At 56.1% G+C, this 25956-nt stretch overlaps 2 protein-coding genes across 2 annotated transcripts; one reads left to right on the top strand and one right to left on the bottom strand.

Annotated features, from left to right (window-relative positions):
- The first annotated feature begins 1669 nt into the window (after positions 1–1669).
- STRA6 (signaling receptor and transporter of retinol STRA6) lies at positions 1670–18724 on the top strand. Its single transcript, XM_058033065.1, has 17 exons — positions 1670–1791; positions 2656–2734; positions 3598–3683; positions 4607–4725; positions 6204–6391; positions 7507–7629; positions 8477–8544; positions 8685–8761; positions 9452–9513; positions 10172–10352; positions 12425–12500; positions 13839–13972; positions 14968–15085; positions 15707–15808; positions 16567–16730; positions 17415–17552; positions 18514–18724. Exons 1-17 carry the CDS (start codon positions 1670–1672, stop codon positions 18690–18692), a joined length of 2016 nt encoding a protein of 671 aa, XP_057889048.1. The 3' UTR covers positions 18693–18724.
- A 2073-nt stretch (positions 18725–20797) lies between these two features.
- Positions 20798–23691, bottom strand: LOC131088774 (immunoglobulin superfamily containing leucine-rich repeat protein-like). The gene has a single exon (XM_058033066.1). It carries the CDS (start codon positions 23241–23243, stop codon positions 21723–21725), a length of 1521 nt encoding a protein of 506 aa, XP_057889049.1. The 5' UTR covers positions 23244–23691; the 3' UTR covers positions 20798–21722.
- Positions 23692–25956: the final 2265 nt, after the last annotated feature.

Raw genomic sequence — 25956 nt, 5'->3', positions numbered from 1 at the left:
CCAAACCGGGATTTGGGATTTGAGATCACCTTTGGAGGGGCAGGTTCTGATTCCCAGTAGATTTTTGGGAAGGGAGGCACAAATCCCCAATTTTCCATCCCCATCCTGAGGGAATTCCAGTACTGGAGCAGAGCCAGCTCCAGCTGTCCCCTCACAACCTTGGGGACATTGGGGACATCCCCAAGCCGTGTCCCCAAATCCCGAGGTGACCCTGGCGCTGCTCCCGCTGTCCCCTCATTGCCTTGGGGACATCAGGGACATCCTGGAGCTGCTCCCGGGGTGTCCCCAAGCCCTGGGGTGTCCTTGCCACTCTCCCCTGGGGACACTGGGGACACCCCTGACCTATCCCTGGGTTGTCCCTGGGGCTGCTCCTGTGGTCCCTTGGGGACATCGGGGCCATCCCGGAGCTGCTCCTGCCGTGTCCCCAAGTTCTAGAATGGCCCCAATGTCCCCAGAGTCCCTGGGGCTGCTCCCTCTGTCCCTTGGGGACACTGGGGACGTTCCCGAACCGTGTCCCCAAATCCTGGAATGTCCTCGGGGACATTCTCCTGCTGTCCCTTGGGGACACTGGGGAGTGACATGCCCGAGATGCTCCCGGGATGTCCCCAAGTTCTGGAATGTCCCCAATGTCCCTGGGGCTGCTCCCGCTGTCCCTTGGGGACATCGGGGCCCTCCAAATCTGCTCCCGGGGTGTCCCCAAGCCCTCAGGTGACATTTGGGGACATTTTTGGGGTTGTCCCGGCACCAAACTGATCCGGAATTCCCGGGATGGCGCTGGGGACAGTCCCCGGGCTCGCGATGTCGCCGCTGGTGGCACTTTGGGGACAGCGCCGCGGCCCCTCCCCCCTGCGACCTTCGCGCCGCTTTCCCAGCTCCGAGAATTCCCAAAAAACCCAAACAAAGGCGGGATCGGCTCCGGAGCCTCGGGAGCGGCCCCGCCCCGGCTGCGGGATCTGCTGAGAATTGGGATCAGAGCCGCTTTTCCCGGCTTTTTCCCCATTTTTTCCAGAATTTTCCCCATCTCTTCCCCACTTTTCCAGCCCTCATCCCACTTTTCCAGGCGTTTTCCCCACTTTTCACAGCACTCTTCCTCTTGTCCCAGCGTTTTTCCCAATTCTCCGCTCCCTATCTCACTTTTCCCCACTTTTCCTGGCGTTTCTCCCACTTCTCTCATAATTTTCCAGGAGTTTTCCCCTCTTTTCACCACATTTTCCCCTCTTTCCCCAGCATTTTTCCCCTTTTTGGCAGCGTCTTTCCCACTTTTCCAGCCCCCTCTTTTCCCAGCATTTTCCCCCTCTCTTCCTGGCTTTTTCCCCACTTTTCCTGGTGTTTCCCCCATTTTTCCAGTCTCCTCCCACTTTTCCAGCCCTCATCCCGCTTTTCCAGCCCCCATTCTTCTTTTCCTGTCATTTTTTCCACTTTCCTGGCATTTTACCACTTTCCTGGTGTTTTCCCACTTTCCCATATTTTTCCCAGTTTCCCAGAGTTTTTCTCAGCTTTTTTCCCCACTTTCCCGGGTTTTTTCCCCACTTTCCTGGGGTTTTTCCCATATTCCCTTTATTTTTCCCACTTTCCTGTTATTTTTCCCACTTTCCCAGGGTTTTTCCCACTTTCCCGGGATTTTTCCCACTTTTCCAGCCGTGAGGGCCCCGGTGGGGGAGGGGCGGCCATGGCCCCCAACGGCTCTGTGGGATTTCGGGACTCCCCCCTGGAGCCAGGAATTTTCCTGGATGAGGATTTGGGATCCGACTGGTACATCTACGAATCCACGGAGTCTGCGCCTCATGATGAGTGAGTGGCCCCAAAATGTCCTCAAAATGTCCCTAAGTGTCCCCAAAAGTGTCCCAAATAATGTCCCCAAAATGTCCTCAAAAGGTCTCCAAAATGTCCCCCAAAATGTCCCCAAAAGTGGCCCCAAAAAATTCCCCAAAATTCCCCCAAAATGCCCCCCAAAATGGCCCCAAAATATCTCCCAAAATGTCCTGAAAACTGTCCTTAAAATATCCCCCCAAAGTCCCCAAAACATCCCCAAAATTGGCCCCAAAAATGTGCCCAAAACAGCCCCAAAATGGCCCTAAAAGTGACCCCAGAACATTCCCAAAATTGGCCCCAAAATGTCCCCAGAATATCCCTAAAATATCCCCAAAATATCCCAAAAATATTCCCAAAATATCCCCGAAAATGTCTCAAAAATGTCTCCAAAATGTCCCCAAAAGGCCTCCAAAATTGGTCCCAAAATATTCCCAAAAATGTCCCCAAAAGGTCCCCAAAATTGTCCCCAAAAATGTCCCCAGAATATACCCAATGTGTCCCCAAAAAGTCTCCAAAATTGGCCCCAAAATGTCCCTAAAATATCCCCAAAAATGTCCCCAAAAATATCCCCAAAAATATTCCCAAAACATCCCCAAAATGTCCCCAAAAATGTCCCCGAGTGTCCCCTTCCCATGGAGCAAATCTCTGAGTTTTGGACCCTCTAAAAATCCTGGAATTTTTGGTCATTCCCAGATTTATTCCTGAATTTTTGGCCCTGGAATTTTTGGGGCCAGCCCTGTCATTCCCAGATTTATTCCCATCAAAATCTGGGATTTTTCCCCTTTTTCCCCAGCCCTTTTAGGATTAAACCCACCCAAATCCGGAATTTTTACCTTTTTCCAGCCTTTTTCCCGATGCCATCCCGGAATGCCACCCCACAATCTCCCCCCAGCTGTACCACACCGTCATGGCTCCCATTTCCGTGAGTATCCGCCCCAAAATCCCCATCCCCACCCCAAAATTCCCGGAAAAAACCCCAATCCCACATCCCCACGTTCCATTCCCATTCATCTTCGATGGATTTTCCCACCAAAACCATCCCAGAATTCCTGGATTTGTGGGATTTCGCTTCCCTGTGGGACGAGAACTCCAAAATTCCTCCCAAATCATTCCCAGAACACTTTTCCATGGATTTATGGGGTCTCCATGGGGTTCCCATCATTCCCACCATTCCCAGATCGCTTTCCCATGAATTTATGGGATTTCCATGGGGTTCCCAGCACTCCAGGACCCTTTTCCATGGATTTATGTGGTCTCCATGAGGATCCCATCATTCCCACCATTCCCAGGTCTCTTTTCCATGAGTTTATGGGGTCTCCATGGGGTTCCCATCATCCCATCATTCCCAGGACTTTTTCCATGGATTTATGGGGTCTCCATGGGATTCCCATCATTCCCACCATTCCCAGATCTCTTTCCCATGGATTTATGGGATTTCCATGGGGTTCCCAGCACTCCAGAACCCTTTTCCATGGATTTATGGGGTCTCCATGAGGATCCCATCATTCCCACCATTCCCACCATTCCCAGGTCTCTTTTTCATGGATTTATGGGGTCTCCATGGGGTTCCCATCATCCCATCATTCCCAGGACTTTTTCCATGGATTTATGGGGTCTCCATGGGGTTCCCATCATTCCCAGGTCTCCTTTCCATAGATTTATGGGGTTTCTATGTGGTTTCCATCACTCCCATCATTGCCAGGACCTTTTCCATGGATTTTTGGGGTCTCCATGGGGTTCCCAGCGCTCCAGGACCCTTTTCCATGGATTTCCATCCCGTTCCAGCTGGCTGTGCTCCTGGCCTTGTCCTTCCTGGTCAAGCGCCGCCGGCTCCACCTGAGCTGCTGGAACGGCGTCCCGGGATTGCTCAGGTATGGAATTCCCAAAATCCTGCTGTTCCCTCCCTGCAAAGGGCTTGGAATTCCCAAAACCCCTTCCATGGAAATGACTCAGAATTCCAGAATCCCATCCCTGCAAAGGGCTCAGAATTCCCAAAATCCCTTCCTGTAGAGAACTTGGAATTACCAAAATTCCGTCCTGAAAAGGACTTGGAATTCCCAAACCCTGCTGATCCTTCCTTAGAAAGGGCTCAGAATTCCCAAAACAACTTCCATGGAAATGACTCAGAATTCCAGAATCCCTTCCCTGCAAAGGGCTCAGAATTCCCAAAATCCCTTCCTGTAGAGGACTTGGAATTACCAAAATTCCGTCCTGAAAAGGACTTGGAATTCCCAAACCCTGCTGATCCTTCCTTAGAAAGGGCTCAGAATTCCCAAAATGCCCTCCATGGAAAGGGCTCAGAATTCCCAAACCCAGTTGATCCCTTCCCTAGAGAAGACCCGCAATTCCAAAAGTCCCTCCCTGGGAAGGAGCGGGAATTCCCAAAATCCCTCCCTGGGAAGGAGTGGAAATTCCCAAAATCCCTCCCTGGAACAGGACGGGAATTCCCAAAACCCCGTTCCCGCAAAGAGCTCAGAATTCCCAAAATGCCCTCCATGGAAAGGACTCGTAATTCCCAAAATCCCCTCCCTGGGAATTCCCAAAATCCCTCCCTGGCAAGGAGCAGGAATTCCCAAAGTCTCTTCCTGGGAAGGAGCGGGAATTCCCAAAATCCCTCCCTGGGAAGTGCTCAGAATTCAAAAATCCCCACCCTGGAAAGAACTCGGAAATCTGAAAATCCCATCGTTGGAGAGAACCCGGAATTCCCAAAATCCCCTCCCTGGGAATGAGCGGGAATTCCCAAAATCCCCTCCCTGGAAGGAGCGGAATTCCCGACTGGTGCCGATTCCTGCAGCCCCGGGAATCTGCTGGAGCAGGACGGGCAGCGCGCCGTGGCCGCGGCGGTGCTGGCGCTGCTCTGCTCCGAGCTCTGCCGGCTGCTGCTGGACCCCGACCCGCTGCCACTGCTGCCACCCACGGCGGGGACACCCGCGGGGACAACAACGGGGACAACAACGGCGTCACCCGCCGCCCGCGGTGAGACACGGAGAGCCCACATCCCACCCTGGGAAGGGCTCGGAGTTCCCAAATCCCCACCTGGGAAGGGTTTGGAATACCCAACCCCATCTCTGGGAAGGGCTCAGAGTTTCCAAATCCCATCCTGGGAAGGGCTCGGAGTTCCCAAATCCCATCCTGGGAAGGGCTCAGAGTTTCCAAATCCCATCCTGGGGAGGACTTGGAGTTCCCAAATCCCATCCTGGGGAGGGCTCGGAGTTCCCAAAATCCCCATCTGGGAAGGGCTCGGAGTTCCCAAATCCCATCCTGGGGAGGGCTCGGAGTTCCCAAAATCCCCATCTGGGAAGGGCTCGGAGTTCCCAAATCCCATCCTGGGGAGGACTTGGAGTTCCTAAATTCCATCCTGAGGAGGACTTGGAGTTTCCAAATCCCATCTGGCAAGGGCTCAGAATTCCCAAATCCCATCCTGGGAAGGGCTTGGAGTCCCCAAATCCCCACCTGAGGAGGGCTCAGAGTTCCTAAATCCCATCCTGGGAAGGGCTCGGAGTTCCCAAAATCCCATCCTGGGGAGGGCTCGGAGTTCCCAAATCCCATCCTGGGAAGGACTTGGAGTTTCCAAATCCCATCCTGGGAAGGGCTCGGAGTTCCCAAATCCCATTCTGGGAATGGCTCAGAATTCCCAAATCCCCACCCCACAAAGGGCTCGGAGTTCCCAAAATCTCCACTCTGGGAAGGGCTCGGACTTCCCAAATCCCATCCTGGGAAGGGCTCAGAATTCCAAAATGGCACCCCTGGAACACCCCAAATCCCTCCATGGAAAGGGCTCAGAGTTCCCAAATCCCCATCGCTGGGAAGGGCTGGCTGGGCTGGTGGCAGTGACCCCTTGTCCCCAGGGTGGTGGCATTGACCCCAGGGTGGTGGCAGTGACTTGGTATCCCTGGGAGGGTGGCCGTGTCCCCAGCGTAGTGGCAGTGTCCTTGGGGTGTTGGCAGTGACCCCAGGGTGGTGGCATTGACCCCAAGGTGGTGGCAGTGTCCCTGGGGTGGTGGCAGTGTCCCCAGGTCGATGGCCAGGTCCCCAGGGTGGTGGCAGTGATTCAATGTCCCCAGGGTGGTGGCAGTGTCCCCTGGGGGGGTGGCATTGACCCCAGGGTAGTGGCAATGACCTCTGGGGTTGTGGGAGTGTCCCTGGGGTGGTGGCAGTGACCTCTGGGGTGGTGGCAGTGACCCTGTGTCCCTGGGGTGGTGGCAGTGTCCCCTGGGAGGGTGGCAGTGTCCCCAGAGTGGTGGCAGCGATGCAGTATCTGTTGGGCAGTATCCATGTCCCTGGGGTGGTGGCAGTGACTTGGTATCCCTGGGGCGGTGGCATTGACCCCAGCGCAGTGACAATGTCCCAGGGTGGTGTGTCCCTTCGCGGTTCCGTCGGTGTCACCCCTGACCCGCGGTGTCACCGTGCAGAGTTCCGGAAGGTTCTGGCCCTGCTCTATTTCCCGGCACTGTACCTGCCCCTGCTGGCCTGCGCCGGCCCCCGGCACCGCCTGGGCTACGCCGCGGGGACCCTGCTGGCCTGGGGACACTGCGGGGCGCAGGCCTGGCACCGCGCGCAGTGTCCCCTGGCACCCAAGGTGGGTGGCACCGAGGTGTCGTGGCTTCCTGGGGTGGCTCTGTGTGGTCTTGGCTCCCTTGTCACCTCCTTGAGTGACCCTGAGGTGGCACAGCTTGGTGGGGTGGCCCTGAAGTGCCATGACTTCCTTGTCACCTCTTGGGGTGGCCCCGAAGGGTTGTGGCTCCCTTGTCACCTCCTTGAGTGTCCCTGAGGTGGCACAGCTTGCTGTGGTGGCACTGAGGGGTTGTGGCTCCCTTGTCACCACCCTGAGTGGCCCCAAGGCCGGGAAAAGGACAGAGAGGTGGCCCAGGGCAGAGGTGGCTCCCTGGAGTGTCCCTGAGGTGCTGTGGCTCCCTGGCCAGCCCCAAGTGTGTCCCTGCAGTGTCCCCTGGCTGGGCTGCTGGCAGTGACCCAGTGTCTGTGTCCCCTGGGTGGTGGCAGTGTCCCTGGGGGTGGTGGCAGCGTCCTCAGGGCAGTGGTAGTGTCCTCAGGGTGGTGGCAGTGATGTGGTGTCCCTGAGAGTAGTGACAGTGTCCCCAGGCCAGTGGTAGTGTCCCCAGGGTGGTGGCAGTGATGTGGTGTCCCTGGAGGTAGTGACAGTGTCCCCAGGGTGGTGGCAGTGTCCCTGGGGGTGGTGGCAGCGTCCTCAGGGCAATGGTAGTGTCCCCAGGGTGATGGCAGTGATGTGGTGTCCCTGGAGGTAGTGGCAGTGTCCCCAGGGTGGTGGCAGTGATGTGGTGTCCCCAGGGTGGTGGCAGTGTCCCCAGGGTGGTGGCAGTGTTCCTGGGGTGGTGGCAGTGACCCTGCGTCCCTAGGGGCGGTGGCAGGGACCCCGTGTCCCTAGGGACAGTGGCAGTGACCCCGTGTCCCCAGGGGTGGTGGCAGCGACCCCAGGGGATGGTGGCAGTGACCCAATGTCCCCAAGGGTGGTGGCAGTGACCTCGGGTGGTGGCAGTGACCCCAGGGGATGGTGGCAGTGACCCAGTGTCCCCAAAGGTGGTGGCAGTGACCTCGGGTGGTGGCAGTGACCCCAGGGGATGGTGGCAGTGACCCAGTGTCCCCAAGGGTGGTGGCAGTGACCCCGGGTGGTGGCAGTGACCCCGGGTGGTGGCAGTGACCCCGTGTCCCACACAGATCCACCGGCTGTACTCACTGCTGTCCCACGTCCCCGCGCTGCTGTCCCTGTCCCTGCTCAGCCTCTGGTACCCGGCACAGCTCCTGCGCAGCCTCCGGAACGGGGACAGCCCCGAGCCGCGGGTACGGACACGGGAACTCGGGATCGGGATCGGGATCGAGATCAGGATCAGGATCAGGATTGGGATCGGGATCGGGATCAGGATCAGGATTGGGATCGGGATTGGGATCGGGATCGGGATCAGGATTGGGATTGGGATCGGGATCGGGATTGAGATCGGGATCGGGATCAGGATATGGATCGGGATCAAGACTGAGATTGGGATTGGGATCGGGATCGAGATTGGGATCAGCACCAGAACTGGGACCAGGATCGGGATTGGGATCAGGATCAGGATTGAGAGCCTGATTGGGATTGGGGTGGGGATCAGGATCACGATTGGTATTAACCTGATTGGAATTGGATCGGGACTGGGATCAGGACTGGGATCTCCATGTATTGCCCTCCCAGCTCTGCTGCTGGGGGTTCTCCGTTGCTCTCCTGGGATTGGTTTTGGAGTTGAAATTGGAATTGGGATCTCCACATGTTCCCTCGCCCTGCTGGGGGTTCTCCATTACTGTCCCAGCACCGGCAGTGGGGTTGGGAAATTCCTCCAGGATAAATCCCTTACACAAGAGGCTCCTGCCATCAATGGCTCCCTTCAGGCCGGCTCCGGGCTCTCCTCATTTTCCCGGATAATCCTCGGAGCTTTGTTGGGAAGAGAGGAGGGAAAAGCAAGAAAGGCCTGAGGTGACCCCTCATGGGGGAACGAGGGATCCCACAGGGGTTTGGGAACAAAATCCCACTTTATTCCCACTTTTCTGTACCAACATCACACATTCCGTATGCTGGCCCGGGCTCAGGAATTCCTGTCGGGATACGCCCGGGCCAGGGCAGCTCTGCCACCCCAAATCCATCCGTTATCCCCAGATTTCCGGGAAAAGCTATTACGGGAAGTACCTCAAGGCCCTGCTGTCCAAGCGGGACCGGAAAGGGAGGTAAGGATGGGAATTCCCATTCCCGGCAAATCCCATTCCTGGCAAATCCCATTCCCGGTAAATCCCCTTCCCGGTAAATCCCATTGCCGGCAAATCCCATTCCCAAGGTGGGGAATGTCACCCTCTCCCACCTCCCGCAGCTCCGTCAAGATTGATGAGAGCCTCGGCTCCCGGATCCGCTCCTACCTGCTCTCCTACATCTACATTCCCGAGGAAGGTGAGCACCTGGAAAATTCCATGGAATCTGGGCACAGTTGGGGTTGGGATTTATGGATCAGCCAGGCCATTCCCAAAATCCTGGGTTGCTCCAAGCCCTGTCCAGCCTGGCCTGGCTTGGAGCCGGAATCCAGCTGTGCTTGGGGTAGGGATCCAGAAATCCATGGAAAAGGGGTTCTGGGAGTGATGGGAATCCCAAGGAGGCCCCATAAATCCATGGAATTACGGAAAACCCAGGGAGGCCCCATAAATCCATGGAAAAGAGACCTGGAATGATGGGAACCCCATGTAGGCCCCATCTCCATGGAAAAAGGTTCCTGGGAAAGATGGGTTCTTCATGGTGGCCCCCTAAATCCTTGGTAGTGATGGGATTCTCATGGAGAATCCATAAATCCATGGAAAAGTGGTCCTGGGAGTGATGGAATCCTCATGGAAGCCCCATAAATCCACGGAAGGGAATTGTCCTGCACAGAGGGGGTGAAATCCTGGGAATGCAGAGCCATTCCCATCCATGAAGGGGGCAGGGAATATCCCAAGTTTCCATGGAAAAGCAGGATGGACCCATCTGTCCATTCCCGACTCTCCATCCCAGCAGTAATTCTCTGTGAAAATCCCATTCCAAAGGGTGTTCCCTTTGCCGGGTGCACCCTGATCCTGCTCCACCACCAAAAATTCCCAATTTTCCTTCCAGGATTCCGGATCCCACTGAAGCTGGTGGTATCCGTCACCGTGGCTGTCATCGCCGTCTACCAGGTGACATTCCCAGAGGATCCTGAGGGATCCCACCCAGGAATGGTGTTAAAATTCCTTCTGGAATTCCACACTCATGTAAATCCCAAAATCCTGTAGGATCCCCTCTGTAAATCCCTAAATCCCAGAATTCTGTGGGATCCCAGCCGTAAATCTCTAAATCCCATGGGATCCCAGCTGTAAATCCCAAAATCCCATGTGATTTGAGCTGTAAATCCTGCAGGATCCCAGCTGTGAATCCTGAAATCCGTGGGATCTGAGCATTAAATCCCAAAATCCCACAGGATGCAAGCTGTAAATCCCAAAATCCCACATGATTTGAGCCAAATACCCCACAGGATGCAAGCCATAAATTCCAAAATCCTTTGGGATCCAAGCCTTAAATCCCATGGAATCTGAGCCATAAATCCTGAAATCCTGTGGGGTCCGAGCCTTAAATCCCAAAATCCCATGGGAATTGACCTGTAAATCCCACGGAATCTGAGCCATAAATACCAAAACCCTGTGGGATCTGAGCCTTAGATCCTGTGGGATCTGGGCCATAAATCCTGAAATCCCACGGATCTGAGTCATAAATTCTGAAATTTAATGGGATCTGAGCCATAAATCCCGAAATCCCGCGGGATCCGGGCCGGAGCTGAAGTGTCCCCATGTCCCACAGGTGGCCGTGCTGCTGCTGGTGGCCGTGGTGCCCACGCTGCGCATTATCCGGGCGGGAATGACCAAGGACGTGGTGGTGCTGCTGGTGCAGTTCGGGCTCGTGCCCTCGCAGGGCGCGGCTGTGCCCGGGGACCTGGAGCAGGAGCTGCGCACGGCACGGCACTTCCTGTGGGCGCTGGAAGGTGGAGCCGCATCCCGAACCCAATCCCGATCCCGATCACCATCCCAATCATGATCACAATCCCGATCCCAATCCCGATCCCAATCCCAAGATGGCTCCCAATCTAGATCTCAATCTAGATCCCAATCCAGATCCCAATCCCAATCACGATCCTGATCACGATCCCCATCACGATCCCAATCCTGATCCCAGTCCCAATCCTGATCCCAATCCCAATCCAGATCACAATCACAATCTCTATCCCTATCCCAATCCTGATCCCAGTCCCAATCCAGATCACGATCCCAATCCCGATCACAATCTCAATCCTGATCTCGGTCCCAGTCCAGATCCTGATCCTGATCCCAGTCCCAATCCGGATCCCAATTCGGATCCCGATCCCAATCCGGATCCCAATCTCAATCCTAGTCCCAATCGAGATCCTGATTCCAATCCTGATCACGATCATGATCCCAGTCCCAATCCAGATCATGATCCCAATCCAGATCCCAATCCAAATTCCAATCCCAATCCTGATCTCAGTCCCAATCGTGATCCGGATCCTAATACCAATCCCGATCACAATCACAATCCAAATTCCAGTCCAAATCACGATCCCAATCTGAATCCCAATCCCAATCCTGATCTCAGTCCCAATTCAGATCCTTATCCCAATCCCAATCCACATCCCAATCTGGATATCAATCCAGATCCAGATCCCGATTCCAGTCCTGATCCCGATCCCAGTCCCAATCCAGATCCTGATCCCAATCCCAGCCGGATCAATGCTCCAGAGGGATTTCCTGAGGATTCCTCCCCTGGAGGATGGGATGGGGTGGATTCCAGGGGGTGAATTCCAGAGGGATTTTGGGAGAATTCCTCACCTGGAGGATGAGATTGAGTGGATTCCAGAGGGATTTCCAGAAGATTCCTTGCCTGGAGAATGGGACTGGGAGGATTCCAGGGGCATTTCCAGAGGATTCCTGGCCCAGAGAATGGGATGGGGCAGATTCCAGAAGGATTTCCAGAAGATTCCCTGCCCAGAGGATGGGACAGGGAGGAGTCCAGAGGGATTGCTGAGGATTCCCTGCCTGGAGGATGGGATGGGGCAAATTCCAGGGGATTTTGGGAGGATTCCTCACCTGCAGGATGGGATGAGGTGGATTCCAGGGGGATTTTGGGAGGATGGGATGTGGAGGATTCCAGGGGGATGCGGGGAAGATTCCTGGCCCAGGGGATGGGATGGGGCCAAATCCAGGGGGATTTTAGGAATGGATGACAGAGATTGGGCAGATTTCAGCAGGATTTCGGGAGCAGCTGGCAGGGATGGGGCTGTGCCAGGCTGGCACGTGCCAAGGCGGGAAGAGACTCCGGGAAAAGCCGTTGGGAAGAGCCAGAGGGAAGAGCTGGCGGCAGATGCTCCAGGCTTGGAAATGTGCTGGAAGTGAACAGATGGGCCTGGATCCCCGGAGAGTGGAAATCCTTGGATGGGGGATGAGGGAAGAGCAGGGAAGAAGGAAGAAAAGGGATCAGGGAATTCCAGGGATCAGGGAATTTCAGGGATCAGGGAATAGCAGGGGTCAGGGAATTTCAGTGATTGGGGAATTTCAGGGATGAGGGAATAGGGATGAAGGGATAGCAGGGCTGAGGGAATTTCAAGGATGAGAGAATTCCCAGGATAAAGGAATTTCAGGGATCAGGGAATTCCAGGGATAAAGAAAGAGCAGGGATACCCTGCTCCTTCCTTGAGATCCCACCAGCTCCAGGGAGGATTTTTGGGGCTTTTCCTGGATCCCCAAACCTCTCTCATCCCATTTTTTCCCTCTCCCCTGTTTCCCGCAGATCCTCTTTCCCAAGGCCCCCATTCCAGCTCGCTCCAGGGATTTTCCTGGATTTCCCTTCCCCTTTTCCCTCGCTCTGTCCTGTCCATCCCCCCTTGGGAGCTGACAGTGGGAGTGACAAAAGGGGAAACTGAGGCACAATGCAAATCCCAATGTTTCTGTCCCCATCCCCAAGGTGCAATTCCCAGCAGAATCCTGCTCCCGGAATTATTCCCAATCCCAAATCCGGGATTTTTTCCCCATTTTTCCACAGTGTGCTACATCTGCTCGCTGGTGCTGTGCTGCCTGCTCACCTGCGCCATGCTGCTCCGGAGCCTGGGCATGCACAGGTGGGGCCGGCCCTGCTCCTGGCATTCCCAGGATTCCCATTCCCAATATTCCCATTCCCCATTTCCCTGTTCTTGATATTCCATTCCCAGCATTTCTATTCCCGATACCCCCAGTCCCATTCCTGATACCCCCAGCCCCATTCCCAATATTCCTTTTCCCGATGTTCCCATCCCCATTCCTGATGTCCCATTCCTATTCCCAAAGTCCCTGGCCCCATTCTCAATATTCCCAGCATCATTCCCAATGTTCCCTTTCCTGATATCCCCATCCCCATTCCTGGTATTCCCAGGCCCATTCCCAATGTTCCTGTCCCCTTTCCCAATGTTCCCTTTCCCAATGTTCCCTTTCCTGATACCCCCATCCCCATTCCCAATGTCCCTGGCCCCATTCCCAGTGTTTCCAGCCCCTTTCCAATGTTCCTATTCCCCATATCCCCATTCCCAATGTCCCTGGCCCCATTCCCAGTGTTTCCAACCCCTTTCCCAATGTTCCTATTCCCCATATCCCCATTCCCACTGTCCCTGGCCCCATTCCCAGTGTTTCCAACCCCATTCCCAATGTTCCTATTCCCCATATCCCCATTCCCAATGTCCCTGCCCCCATTCCCGATGTTCCTATTTCCAAGATCTCCATCATCATTCCCAATGTTCCCAGCCCCATTCTCGATGTCCGTGTCCCCTTTCCCAATGTTCCCTTTCCTGATACCCCCATTCCCAATGTCCCTGGCCCCATTCCCAGTGTTTCCAACTCCATTCCCAATGTTCCTATTCCCCATATCCCCATTCCCAATGTCCCTGGCCCCATTCCCAGTGTTTCCAACCCCATTCCCAATGTTCCTATTCCCCATATCCCCATTCCCAATGTCCCTGCCCCCATTCCCGATGTTCCTATTTCCAAGATCTCCATCATAGTTCCCAATGTTCTCAGCCCTATTCTCCATGTCCCTGTCCCCATTCTCAGTGTTCCCAACCCCATTCCCGATGTTCCTATTCCCAATATCCCCATCCCAATGTCCAATGTCCCTGCCCCCATTCCCAATGTCCCCACCCCTATTCCCAATGTTCCCATTCCTGATGTCCCTGTCCCCATTCCTGATACCGCCATCCTCGTTCCCAATGTCCCTGGCCCCATTCCCAGTGTTTCCAACCCCATTCCTGCTGTCCCTGGCCCCAGTCCCAATGTCCCTGTCCCCATTCCTGATACCGCCATCCTCATTCCCAATGTCCCTGGCCCCATTCCCAGTGTTCCCAACCCCATTCCCGCTGTCCCCGGCCCCAGTCCCGATGTCCCTGGCCCCATTCCCGGGCTGGGATCAATCGGGATCATTTTCCCTCCAGGTCCAACCTGCGGGCGCTGTACCAGGGCGCTGTGCTGGACGTGTTTTCCAAGGCCCACATCCTGCGGCCTTCCCGGGAATCCCTCGTCTGCTGGATGGCCTTCTCCAGCTTCCAAGCGGCCTTCGCCTGCCTGGGTAACGGGATTTTGGGATCACGGCATGGAGATCCTGATTGTCCTAAAGATTAAGCAGCAATTCCCCATTTTTGCCCCATTTTCAAGAGGGTTTTTAACCCCCTTTCCTTAAATGGAATATGGCGGGTTTTGGGAGCATGGGATGATTGGGAATTGGGAAAAACTGGAAAAATAGTGGGAATAATTGGGTTGGGAATTCAAAGAGGAAGAAGGAGTGAAATGATGTCTAGGTAATGGAATTTTGGGATCATGGGATGGGGGATCCCAATTTTCTTTAGGATTAAGTGACAATTCCCTATTTTCGCCCCTTTCCCAAGAGGGTTTTTAGTCTCCTTTCCTCAAATGGAATCTGGCAGATTTTGGGAGCATCGGATGGTTGGGAATTGGGAGAAACTGGAAAAATAATTGGGAAAACTGCAAAAAAAATGAGAAAAATTGGGTTGAGAATTCAAAGAGAAGGAAGGAGTGAAGTGATGTCTAGGTAACGGGATTTTGGGATCACGACATGGGGATCCCAATTTTCTTAAGGATTAAGCAGCAGCTCCCAGAAGGGTTTTAGCTCCCTTACCTCAAGCAGGATCTGGCGGGTTTTGGGAACACCAGATGACAGGGAATCAGGAAAAACTGGAAAAATAATTGGAAAAATTGAGTTGGGAATTCAAAGAGGAGGAAGGGGTGGGATGATGCCTGGGTTTGGCTCAATCCCAAATATTTGGGTGGGAAAAGCTGTGGAAGCCTCTTGTCCTCGGCACATTCCGGGGGCTCCTCGTCCCCATCCCAGCCTGGATCATCCTGGGAATGGGGAGGGGGACCCCAAAAAAAGGGAAAATCTTCATTCCACCCCCAGGAATTGTAGGGACAACCCCTTGGGAACGCAGACCTGGTTTTTGGGACTGGTGGAGTTTTTATGGGATTATCAGGAAAGCCCCGTGCAGGGATCTGGGGAAAGAGAGCTGTTGTTCCATCCTGGACTCCTGCTCCGTGTTCCCATTCCAGGTCTCCTGATCCAGCAGGTGATTTTCTTCCTCTGCTTCGTGGCCTTCACCTTCCTGGTGGTGATCCCGCTCCAGCTCGGCACCAGCTCCCCTCTCTTTGGGATCATCCGGAACATGTGGTGAGCTGGGAAGGGCTGGGAACCCCAAGGAATGGCCCAGGATGGGTTTGGGATGCTCCGTGTGGGGTTTTTCCAACCCCGCTGGGCGTTTCTGCTGCCTGGGGTGGTGCCTTGGGACATTCCCAGTACCTTGGGACGTTCCCGGTGCCTTAGGACATTCCCAGTGTTTTGGGACACTCCTGGTGTCCATCCCGCTCTTTGGGATCGTCCGGAACATGTGGTGAGCTGGGAAGGGCTGGAAATCCTAAGGAATGGTCCTGGATGGATTTGGGGTATTCCATTTGGGGTTTTCCCAACACGCCTGGAAGCTTCGGCCCGTGGCGGTGTTTTGGGACATTCCTGGTATTTTGGGACTTTCCTGTTAATTTGGGGCATTCCTGGTGTTTTTGGACATTCCCAGTGTCCATCCTCCTCTTCAGGATGATCCAGAACATGTGGTGATCCCTTGGGAAGGGTGGAAAACCCCAAGGAATGGTCCTGGATAGGTTTGGGATGCTCCATGTGGGGTTTTTCCAACACCACTGGGGGTTCCTGCCCGTGGCAGTGTTTTGGGACATTCCCAGTGTTTTGGGGCATTCCTGGTGTTTTGGGACATTCCCAGTGTCCATCCCACCCTTCCAGGCCCTTCTGGCTGACCCTGGTGGTGGCCGTGCTCGTGCAGCATCTCCTGGCCCATTTCCAGTTCCTGGAGCAGCATTCCCTGCAGAAGGAGATCACCAACAGGTACAGGGACACCGCCATCGTCCCGTTGTCCCTGATTGTCCCCAGGGGGGGTTGGCAGGAATTCCAGGCTCCCACTGAGGTATTTCCAGATGTTCTGGCCTGGATTTTGGTGGGGTGACGCCGGCAAGGGTGGCCCTGCTCCACGGGCCCCGTTTCCAAGCCCAGATCCCTCAGGATTGGCCAGGTGGGGTCGGTTACCACTGGCAGATGTCCCCCACTCACAGGTGGTGTCACCACCCGTGACCAGGGTGACAGAGGGACACAAGTGTCCCGTGCCACCCCCTGACAGGGCAGAGATGTCCTCCTGGTGTCCATCCCAAACCAGCAGGCGTTGTCCCTCACTCCTACATGTTGTCGCCACCCAAGACCGGGGTGGCAGAGGGACCCAGGTGTCCTCCTGGCAGGTCAGTGAGGCTCTCCTGGAGTCCATCCCAGGCTACCAGCAGATGTCCCTCACTCCCATGTGGTGTCACCATCAGAGACTGGGGTGACAGAGGGACCCAGGTGTCCTCCCGGCAGGTCAGCGAGGCTCTTCTGGAGCTGGTGGCCTCCATCCCAAAATCCCATCCCCTCATTTTGGCTGGTTCCTCACTCTCAAGGAGACAATGAGCTCCTGACGGTTCTCCAGAAGCCTGGGAGGGTGTTGGCTTCTCCCAGTGGGATGGAGCCACCTGGGCTGGACACAGGCAGGGCTGGGAGGTTTGAGGTGGCCGGAGTTCTCCTGGAAGGGCCATCCCGGGGGTCTGTGTGTCCTGCAGGCGCGCGCTGTACATCGTCACCTTCCTGCTCTTCCCCACCAACGTCATGGTGGGCTCCATGGCCGCGGTGTGGCGCATGGTCATCTCCGGCCTCTACAACGCCGTCCACTTCTGCCGGCTGGACATCAGCCTGCTGCACCGCGGCGTGGAGACCTTCGACCCAGGTGGGACAGCGAGAGGTCCCCGTGCCACCACAGGGGGTTGGGATGGGGGCCTGGAGCTGCTGGGATTGAGGGTGGCCCCAAATGTTGGGAGTGGGACACCTGGAGCTGGTGGCTTCTCCTGATTCCTGCTTTTTATCCCAAAAAAATAAGTGGTGACCTTGGAACTTCACCAGTGGTCACCTCGTGTCCTGGCAAAAAGAAGAGACCTCCACATTTTTCCTGTGGGATTGAGGGTGGCTTGGAAATGGGATGATGGCAGCAGGTGGCTTCTCCTGATTCCTGCTTGGTCCTGCTCTTTGATCCCAAGAAATGGGGGATAACCTTTGGGGTTCCACCAGTGGTTACCTCATGTCTTGGGATAAAGGAGGGGGGACCTAAGGGGACCTCGGGCCTTCCTCTGATTTTCCTGCTGGGATTGAGGGTGGCTTCAGAGCGTTGGGAATGGAACACCTGGAGCAGGTGGTGCCAGCTGGGTCCTGCTATTTGTGTCCCAAAAAATGGGATGAGCTGTGGGGTTTCCCCTCATCTCCTGGGATAAAGGAGAGGAGACCTCAAGGGAGCTCAGGCTGGCCCCTGATTTTCCTGTCAGGATTGTGGGGCGTGGAGACCAGAGCTGGATCCATCCCTGGGCTCTGGGTGGGAATGGGTAGTGCTGTCCCCAGTGAGGGCACGGTGTCCCCACAGGGTACCGCACCTACTGCCACTACCTGCGGGTGGAGGTCAGCCAGTGCCACCCGCTGCTGAAGGCCTTCTGCTTCCTGCTGCTCCAGCCCGGCCGGCCCGAGCCGCCAGCACCGCCCCGGGACACCCAGCTGGAGGAAGGTGGGACCTGGGGACACCAGGGGGACTGGGGGAAGGGACAGGAGAGTGACCTGTGGGTGGCACCTCTGGTTACTGTGGGGACATCCATCCATGGATCCATCCATGGATCCATCCATCCATCCATCCATCCATCATCCATCTATCCATCCATCATCCATCCATCCACTCATCCATCCTTCCATCATCCATCCATCCATCCATCCATCATCCATCCATCCATCCATCCATCCATCCATCCATCCATCCATCATCCATCATCCATCCATCCATCATCCATCATCCATCATCCATCCATCCATCATCCATCCATTGATCCATCCATCCATCATCCATCCATCCATCCATCCATCATCCATCCATCCATCCATCATCCATCCATCCATCTATCCATCATCCATCCATCTATCCATCATCCATCTATCCATCTATCCATCATCCATCCATCCATCCATCCATCCACCCATCCATCATCCATCCATCCATCATCCATCCATCCATCCATCCATCCATCCATCCATCATCCATCCATCCATCATCCATCCATCCATCTATCCATCATCCATCCATCCATCCATCCATCCATCCATCCATCCTCTCCAGGATATGGATGGGGCTCTTTGGGGTGTGGTGGGATCTTGGTGGCTCCAGGAAAATGCGGCTGGGGCTGGAATCTGGGAATCTTGGAACACTTTGGGTTGGAAGGGCCCTTAAAGCCCATCCAGGGACACCTCCCACTATCCCAGGCTGCTCCAAACCCCATCCAACCTTTCCTTGGACACTTTGCGCATCCAGGGGCAACCACAGTTCTTCTGGGAATTCCATCCCAGCCACGAATTCCATCACAATCTCCCCTTTCCCAGCAGGAATCCATCCCTCTGCACCTCATCCCAACCCCTCTCCCGCTCTCCTGGTGCTTTTCCAGGCCCTGAATCCTCTCCCTGCTGCTCCCGTCTCCTTCCAGGCCTCCAGCTGATGCATCCCAAGCCCCCGGCTCCGGGAAGGGCGCGGAGCCGGCGGATCCGGGCGCGCTGGTGGGTGGCCTACACGCTCCTGCACAACCCCTCGCTGACCGCTTCCCGAAAAACCGCGCTGGCCGATCCCGCGGCCAACGGTGCCCAGCTCGGTGTTCCCAGGCCCTGAATTCCCGGGAATCCCATCCCATCTTCCATCTCCCATCCCTGAATTTCAGGCGCTTCCCGCGCGCCCTATCCCAGCCTCCAGACTCTCTCCGAGGGTTTATCCCTAAATCTGTGCCAAGCCACTCCCGAGCTCCAGAGGTGACATCTCTGAGCCCAGCCTGGATGGAGCTGAGCCAAGGAAAATGCTCCCAGCATCCCAAAAATATTTTGGGATTCAGTCCTGCAGCCATCCCCCTTCCCAGCCGCTTTTCCAGCACGGGACAATTCCCAGGGAACTGGAAGAGGAGCTCGGAGGGATCCCCAGCTGGCCAAAGGAATTCTCAACCACCAGGAATTACCCCGGGAACTCCACGAGGGAGAAAATTCCCATTCCTGGCTTCTCCCTTCCCGATCCCAGCTCCATTTGGGCTCCACATCCACTCCTGGAACGTTTTTTTCCCTGATTTTTGAAGGATCGAATCCCACCCTGCTCCCCACCCTCTTCCATTCCCGGTTTTGTGGCGATCCCAGGGTTTTCCAGGGCTGGGATCCATGGAAAACCTCACTGGAAAGTGCAGGGGAAGGAGAATAAATGGATACCTCGTTCCTACTCCTGGGATGTGCAGTTTTCCTTGGATATTCCCCCAATTCCAGCAGGATTTGGGACCACCCCAGCCCCGAATCCAGGGAATGGTTGGGACAACCTCGCTCAGCAGAGATTTCAGGGACCTGCTCCAGCTGGGAATGTCAGGATCTGATCCATGATCCAACTTTAGGGCTGTTTTATGGGAAAACCGCTCTCTTCCCATTCCCAAAACTTTGGGAAGGGTGGGAATGGGAACGGGGAATTTTGGAGATAAAACCCCATAGGGATGGAATGAGATGGTGCTGGATCACCTCTTCCTGCTCTTAAATCTGAGAATTCCCAACTTTTTGGGCTGGAATGAGCAGGCCCCTGGTGGATCCCAAACTCTCCAAGATTCCCTTGGGAATTCTCAGCCCACCCCGCATGGAGATGTCAGATCATGCTGGGATTTCCTTGGAAGTGGCCAGAGCTGCTCTCTGAAGGAACCCAGGGACCCCATTCCCTCCCTCTGGACTGTTCCCAGCACCCTCAGGACGGTTTGGGGGCACTGGGGGTGATTCCCATGCTTTGGGATTTCCTTGGAGCATCTCCTCCCTTTTCCCAGGATTCCCTCCCAGCCCATCCCAACCCCTGCAGCTCCAAAGGCGGCCTAAAACCCCATGAGAAAACCCCTTTAAAATTCCCTTTAAAAATCCCTTTAAAAATCCTAAAAATCTACAAAATATCTTTTTAAAAATCCCAAAAATCTCTAAAATCCATTTAAAAATCCCTAAAATCTGCTGCAGCTCCGTGCTATGGGTGGGGCTGAATTTTGGGATCAGCTTCCACAGCCCCACCCAAGGCTCCCTGGAGATCCATGGAATTTGTGTGGGTTTTGGGATAACAGAAGCGCCCTGGGCGGGATTTGGGAATTTCTTCCCCTTCCTGTTGCTTCCCGGCTCATCTGGAAACTCCAGATCCGCATCCTCACCCCTCTCATCCCAGCTGGAATTTCAGGAATAATCCTGGATCCCACTATTCCCAGGGATAAAATGGAGTTTAAAAGTCGAATGCTGTGAAATGAACCCAAAACTTCCATTGGGGTCACGGTTTTTATCCCACAGTGGGGAAAATTTGTGGGAATCCAGGAGCTCCCCACAGAGACCTTGGCTGCCCTTTCCCTAAAATCCCTCTGGATAAGGAATGTTGGTGCTGGAGAGCTCCAGGCTCTGATTTTGGGGTCAATTCCATTCCCGGGCAGCTGCAGGGGGGGATTTTGGGGTATCCCAGGATTTTGGGGGTTTGGGGTGGGGGGGAAAAGGGAAGTTTGGGGGATCTTGGGATGCTCCAGAATTAGGAAGGATTTGGGGATTCTCCAGTGCTGGGAGGGATTTGGGATAGCTGGGAATGACAGAAGTGTCCCCTGATCCAGGAGGGTTGGGGACAATCTGGAGGAGCCCAGGAGTCGCCATCTCAGGGAATTTTGGGATTTTGGGATGCACAGACCAAGCGAAGCCCAGCTGGTTTAGATAAAAAAAAAAGGGAGTTTATTCAAGGTGTTTATAAAAAAGTAATTATTCATTCAAGGTATTTATTAAAATTGTTTCTTTATTACAGGTGTTTATGATAGGTATTTCTTAATTAAAGGCATTAATTAAAGGCATTAATTAAAGGCATTTATTGCTGTCCCTACAGGGCATTACAAGGCCGGGGGGCTGCAGGGTGTGCCCAGCTCCCACTGGGAATTCTGGTGCTGTTTCCCAGTCTGGGGGCCATGGACATTCTCAAAATCCCCCAAGGGTTTCCTGGGACACCTGGAGAAGGAATATTTGTCCCACCGGGAATTCTGGAGCACTCGGGGAATGTTTATGGCTTCAAAGCAGCTCAGCTTCTCTGCTGTTCCCAATCTTTCCCCCATTCCCACCGGGAACACTTTGGGAATCTTTGGCTCAAGCCTGGTGGGTCCAGCCCAGACGGATTTTTGGGATGGTGGTCAGGGGGTTTTTGGGATTCCTGCGGCATTCCAAGGCCTTGGAGGTGCTCGGAATGCTCCTACAGGGATAAAACCGGTGAATTTCTTCCCAATCTAAGGCTGTGGGTCCAACCAATCCTCTGTCCTTTCTGTGTCCCCCAGGACCTCATTCCCAGGGATTTTATCCTTGGATCCCTCCCCGTTAGCAGTCGTGGTGGCTCTGGGGCGGGATTGTCACCACTGTCACCTCCTGTGATCACCTCAGATCTGGGCAGGGAGAAAAGCGGGAAGTGGGGACAGCCGGGATTTGGTGGCAGATCCCGACAGGATCTGGGCTGGATCCTCCCCACGTTCCCTGAGTTCCTCCAGGAATGGGAACGGCAAGGGCTGGACCACCCACCCCTGTGGTGGCCCCGTTGGGCTCCGGAGCGCTCCCGGACGCCAGAAGCTCAGCAAAGGCACTACGAGAGGAAAAACTACGGAAAAATCGGGAATCCCGAGGTGCCGCTCGCCCTTCACCAGAGCAGCAGCCCCAGAGCCAGCAGCAGAATTCCCAGGCGGAATTCCCGGGCTCCCGCCCCGCTCCGGGCCTGGCCGGCCACGCGGTAGACGATGACCAACTTCTCGCCCATGCCGGACGGGTCCAGCTCATCGCCCTTGACGCAGCTGTGCCCGCCGGGGTGCCCGGCCTGGGGGTCATCACGGGGCAGCTCCTCGGCCGGGTTGGCCGAGCCAGCCAGCGCCACGTTGACGGACACGTCCCTCGTCCCCACGTCGTTGACCGCCACGCAGGTGTAGGTGCCCTCGTCCTCCTTGCCGAAGTCGGGGATGGCCATGGTGCCGTTCTTGAAGGCCAGGAAGCGCTGCCGGCCTGCCTTGGCGCCGCCGTCCCGCGCCACCGTGGGCCCGTGGATGTCCACGCGGCGCTTGGCCGTGCGGATCTGCCAGCGGATCTCCGGCGGCGGGCTGCCGGCCACGCTGCAGTGCAGGGTCAGCGTCAGCCCGTCCCGGGGTCCGGCCGCGGCCGGGCCGGACAGGTAGGTGAGCTGGGCCGAGGGCGGCACGCAGAGCGCGCCGGGGATGTCGGTGACCGGCCTGCCCCGCAGCCTCGCCGGTGCCGCACACAGCGTGGAGCCGGCCCTGGAGAGCACCACCGAGGTGTCGTGCGCCCACTCCTTGAGCCAGAAGAGCTTGCAGGAGCAGTTGAAGGGGTTGTGGAAGAGCTGCAGCTGCGCCAGCGCCGGCAGCCCCTCGAAGGTGCCGCGGGCCAGCGTGGCCAGCTCGTTGTCGTTGAGCCAGAGCGAGCGCAGCTCCCGCAGCCCGGCCAGCGCGCCCTGGGGCACGGTGACCAGCCGGTTGTTGCTGAGCTTGAGGATCTGCAGCGCGCTGAGGTTGCGCAGGTCCTGCCAGGGGAAATCCGCCAGCCGGTTGTGGCTCAGGTCCAGGTTCTTGAGGTGTGGCAGGGCCGCGAAGGTGCCGGGCTCCACCGAGGAGATGTGGTTGTAGCCCAGCCACAGCGACTGCAGCTCGGGCACCTCGGCCAGCGAGGCGCGGCCCAGGCGGCCCAGGCGGTTTGCGGAGAGCGTGAGGATGGTGACATTCGGGGACAGGCCCCGCGGGACGTCCCGCAGCTCGCGGTAGGCGCACTCGGCCAGCAGCCGCCCGTTCTTCTTGGTGGAGCAGGAGCACGGCGTGGGACAGGCCAGGCCTGGGGACAGGAGTGTCACCAGCGCCAGGACGCCCAGCAGAGGCCTCATCCTCGCGTCCTGCCGGGGACAGAGAGGGTATGAGCCCGGCCAAACAGCCGGGATGGGAAATGATTCCAGCTGGCAAAAGCGGTTTGGGAGATTCCCTAAATCCCGGCCTCTCTCCCCCTCGAGCTCGTCCTTCCCCCTCTGGAAAATCTTTTCCGGGTTTGGGATGAAACGCTGTTTGGGATGAGGAGCGAGAGCCGGGGGGTTCCGGGTTCCTCCCGCTGAGCTGAGGAGGAGCAGAGCCACCGCAGCTCTTTCCCAACCAGCCTTCCCATAAATCATGGAATTTTCGGGATTTCCAACGGGCTCGCAGACCGTGTCATGGAAAAAACCCAGCGCCTTCTCTCAGCCAGGGGCTGTGGGGTCCCCGCTGCCGCTGGAATTCTTGGGAAGGGAATTTTTCCCGACTTAACTCCTCATTCCCCTCTCGGTGACTTTTCCAGGGCGCTCCAGAGGTTCGTTCCCGCTTGGAATTCCCAGCAGCTGGCGGCCAGACCCCTTTGTCTGAGCCTCGCAGGCCAATTCCCCTGCCCTCCATTCCCAGCCCTGCCATTCCCGGCGGGAATTTCTCCGGAATAAACCCCATCGGGAGCTAAGGGGTGCCAAAGGCGCCTCGCTGGCTCTGGGGGAGATCCAGGTGACATTTTGGGGTGCCCAGGGAGGGACAGACCCCATCTCCCGGGGATTTGGGAGGGCAATCGCGGGATTTTGTCCCTCCTGGAGCTGCGGGTGTCATCCCACCCCTTTTCCAGAGCCCCCCGGGACTCCCCCGCCGCCTCCCGGCGCATTCCAGAGCCGTGAATAACCGCCCTGCCTCCTTCCTTCCCTCCTCTCCCGGAGCTTGTTCCCGATTTTTTCCCGCTTTTCCCCCGCTCCAGCCCCGCTCCCCGGGCCCGCGCCCCCGCCCCGTCACCGCCGGTGGAGCCCCGGTGTCCCCGCTCCGCTGGACTCGGTCCCGCCGCTCCCGGGCCCTCCTCGGCTTCTCCTCCTCCTCCTCCTCCTCCTGCTGCTCCTCCCGGCCCGTCCCCTCCCCGTCCCCCGGGCCCGGATTGTTTTCCATGGCACCGACCCGCGGGGCCCGTCCTCGGCTCCGCCAAAGTCCCCGAAAACGCGTTAGCACACACCCGTGAGCCCAAAAACCCCTAAAAAACATTGACCCCAATTCCCTGCCCCCCAAAATCCCCTAAAACCCGTTGGCACACACCTCTGAGCCCAAAATCCCTTAAAAATCTGTCACCCCAATTCTCTGCCCCCCAAAATCCCCTAAAACCCGTTAGCACACACCCGTGAGCCAAAAAACCCCTAAAAACCATTGACCCCAAATCCCTGCCCCCCAAAATCCCCTAAAACCCGTTAACACACACCCCTGAGCCCAAAAACCCCTAAAATCCATCACCCCAATTCCCTGCCCCCCAAAATCCCCTAAAACCCGTTAGCACACACCCCTGAGCCCAAAATCCCTTAAAAAACTGTCACCCCAATTCCCTGCCCCCCAAAATCCCCTATAAAACAGTGACCTCAAATTCCTGCCCCCCCAAAATCCTGGCAAACCCCATCAACTCATACCCCACACCCCAAAGTACCCTAAAACCTGTTAGAACACACTCCTGAACCCCAAAATCCCTTAAAAAACAGTGACCCCAAATCCCTGCCCCCCAAAATCCTGCCAAACCCCATCAACCCACACTCCTGGGCCCTAAAAGTACCCTAAAACCTGTTAGCACACACCCCTGAGCCCAAAATCCCCTAAAAAAATTCACCTCAATTCTCTGCCCCCCAAAATCCCCTAAAAGCCATTATCCCACACCCGTGAGCCCCAAAATCCTCTGAAAAACGATTATCCCAAATCCCTGCCCCCCAAAATCCCCTGAAAACCCATTATCCCATTCCCTGTACCCCAAAATCACCTAAACCCCATTACTCCAATTTCCTATACCCCAAAATCTCTCCAAACCCCCGTCCTCCCACACCTCTGCTCCCAAAAATCCCCTAAAACCCCATCAGCCCAATTTCTTGTCCCACAAAATCTCCTAAAACCTGTCACCCCAATTCCCTGCTCCCCCAAATCCTCTAAAACCCCATTACCCCAATCCCTTGTACCCCAAAATAACCTGTCACCCCAATTCCCTGCCCCCCCAAATCCCCCCAAACCCCATCACCCCCATCCCTGCCCCCAAAATCTCCTAAAACCCCATCACCCCAAATCCCTGTCCCCCAAGAGCCCCTAAAACCTCATCACCCCAATTCCCTGCCCTTAAAATCCCACAAAACCCAACACCACAATTCCCTGTCCCCCAAAATCCCCCCAAACCCCATCACCCCACACCTCTGCCCCCCCAAAATCCCCCAGAATCTCATCCCCCTCCAAACCCTTGACCCCAAAAATCCCCCCAAACCCCGTTTGGGGACACAGGGTGAGGACAGGCTTTGGGGACAGGCTTTGGGGTCAAGCTTTAGGGACAGGGTTTGGGGTCAAGCTTTAGGGACAGGGTTTGGGGTCAAGCTTTGGGGACAGGCTTTGGGGACACAGGGTGGGGACAGTGTTTGGGGTCAGGCTTTGGGGACAGGCTTTGGGGACAGGCTTTGGGGACACAGGGTGGGGACAGGTTTTGGGGTCAAGCTTTGGGGTCAGGCTTTGGGGACAGGGTTTGGGGATAGGGTTTGGGGACAGAGTTTGGGGTCAGGATTTGGGGACAGGGTTTGGGGACAGGGTTTGGGGACAGGTTTTGGGGTCAGGCATTGGGGACAGGAGGTGAGGACAAGGTTTGTGGTCAGGATTTGGGGACAGGATTTTTGGGCAGGTTTTGGGGACACAGGGTGGGGACAGTGTTTGGGGATAGCGGGGTTTGGGGATAGTGGGGTCAGTGTTTGGGGACAGGCTTTGGGGACTGGGGTTGGGGACAGAGTTTGGGGACAGGGGTGGGGATGGGGTTTGGGGTCAGGCTTTGCAGTTAGACTTTGGGGACAGGTGATGAAGACAAGGTTTGGGGTCAGC

Source organism: Melospiza georgiana, chromosome 13 (genome assembly GCF_028018845.1).
Source record: "Melospiza georgiana isolate bMelGeo1 chromosome 13, bMelGeo1.pri, whole genome shotgun sequence".
NCBI classification, from domain to species: Eukaryota; Metazoa; Chordata; class Aves; order Passeriformes; family Passerellidae; genus Melospiza; species Melospiza georgiana.
This window is presented reverse-complemented; position numbering and strand designations above follow the sequence as displayed.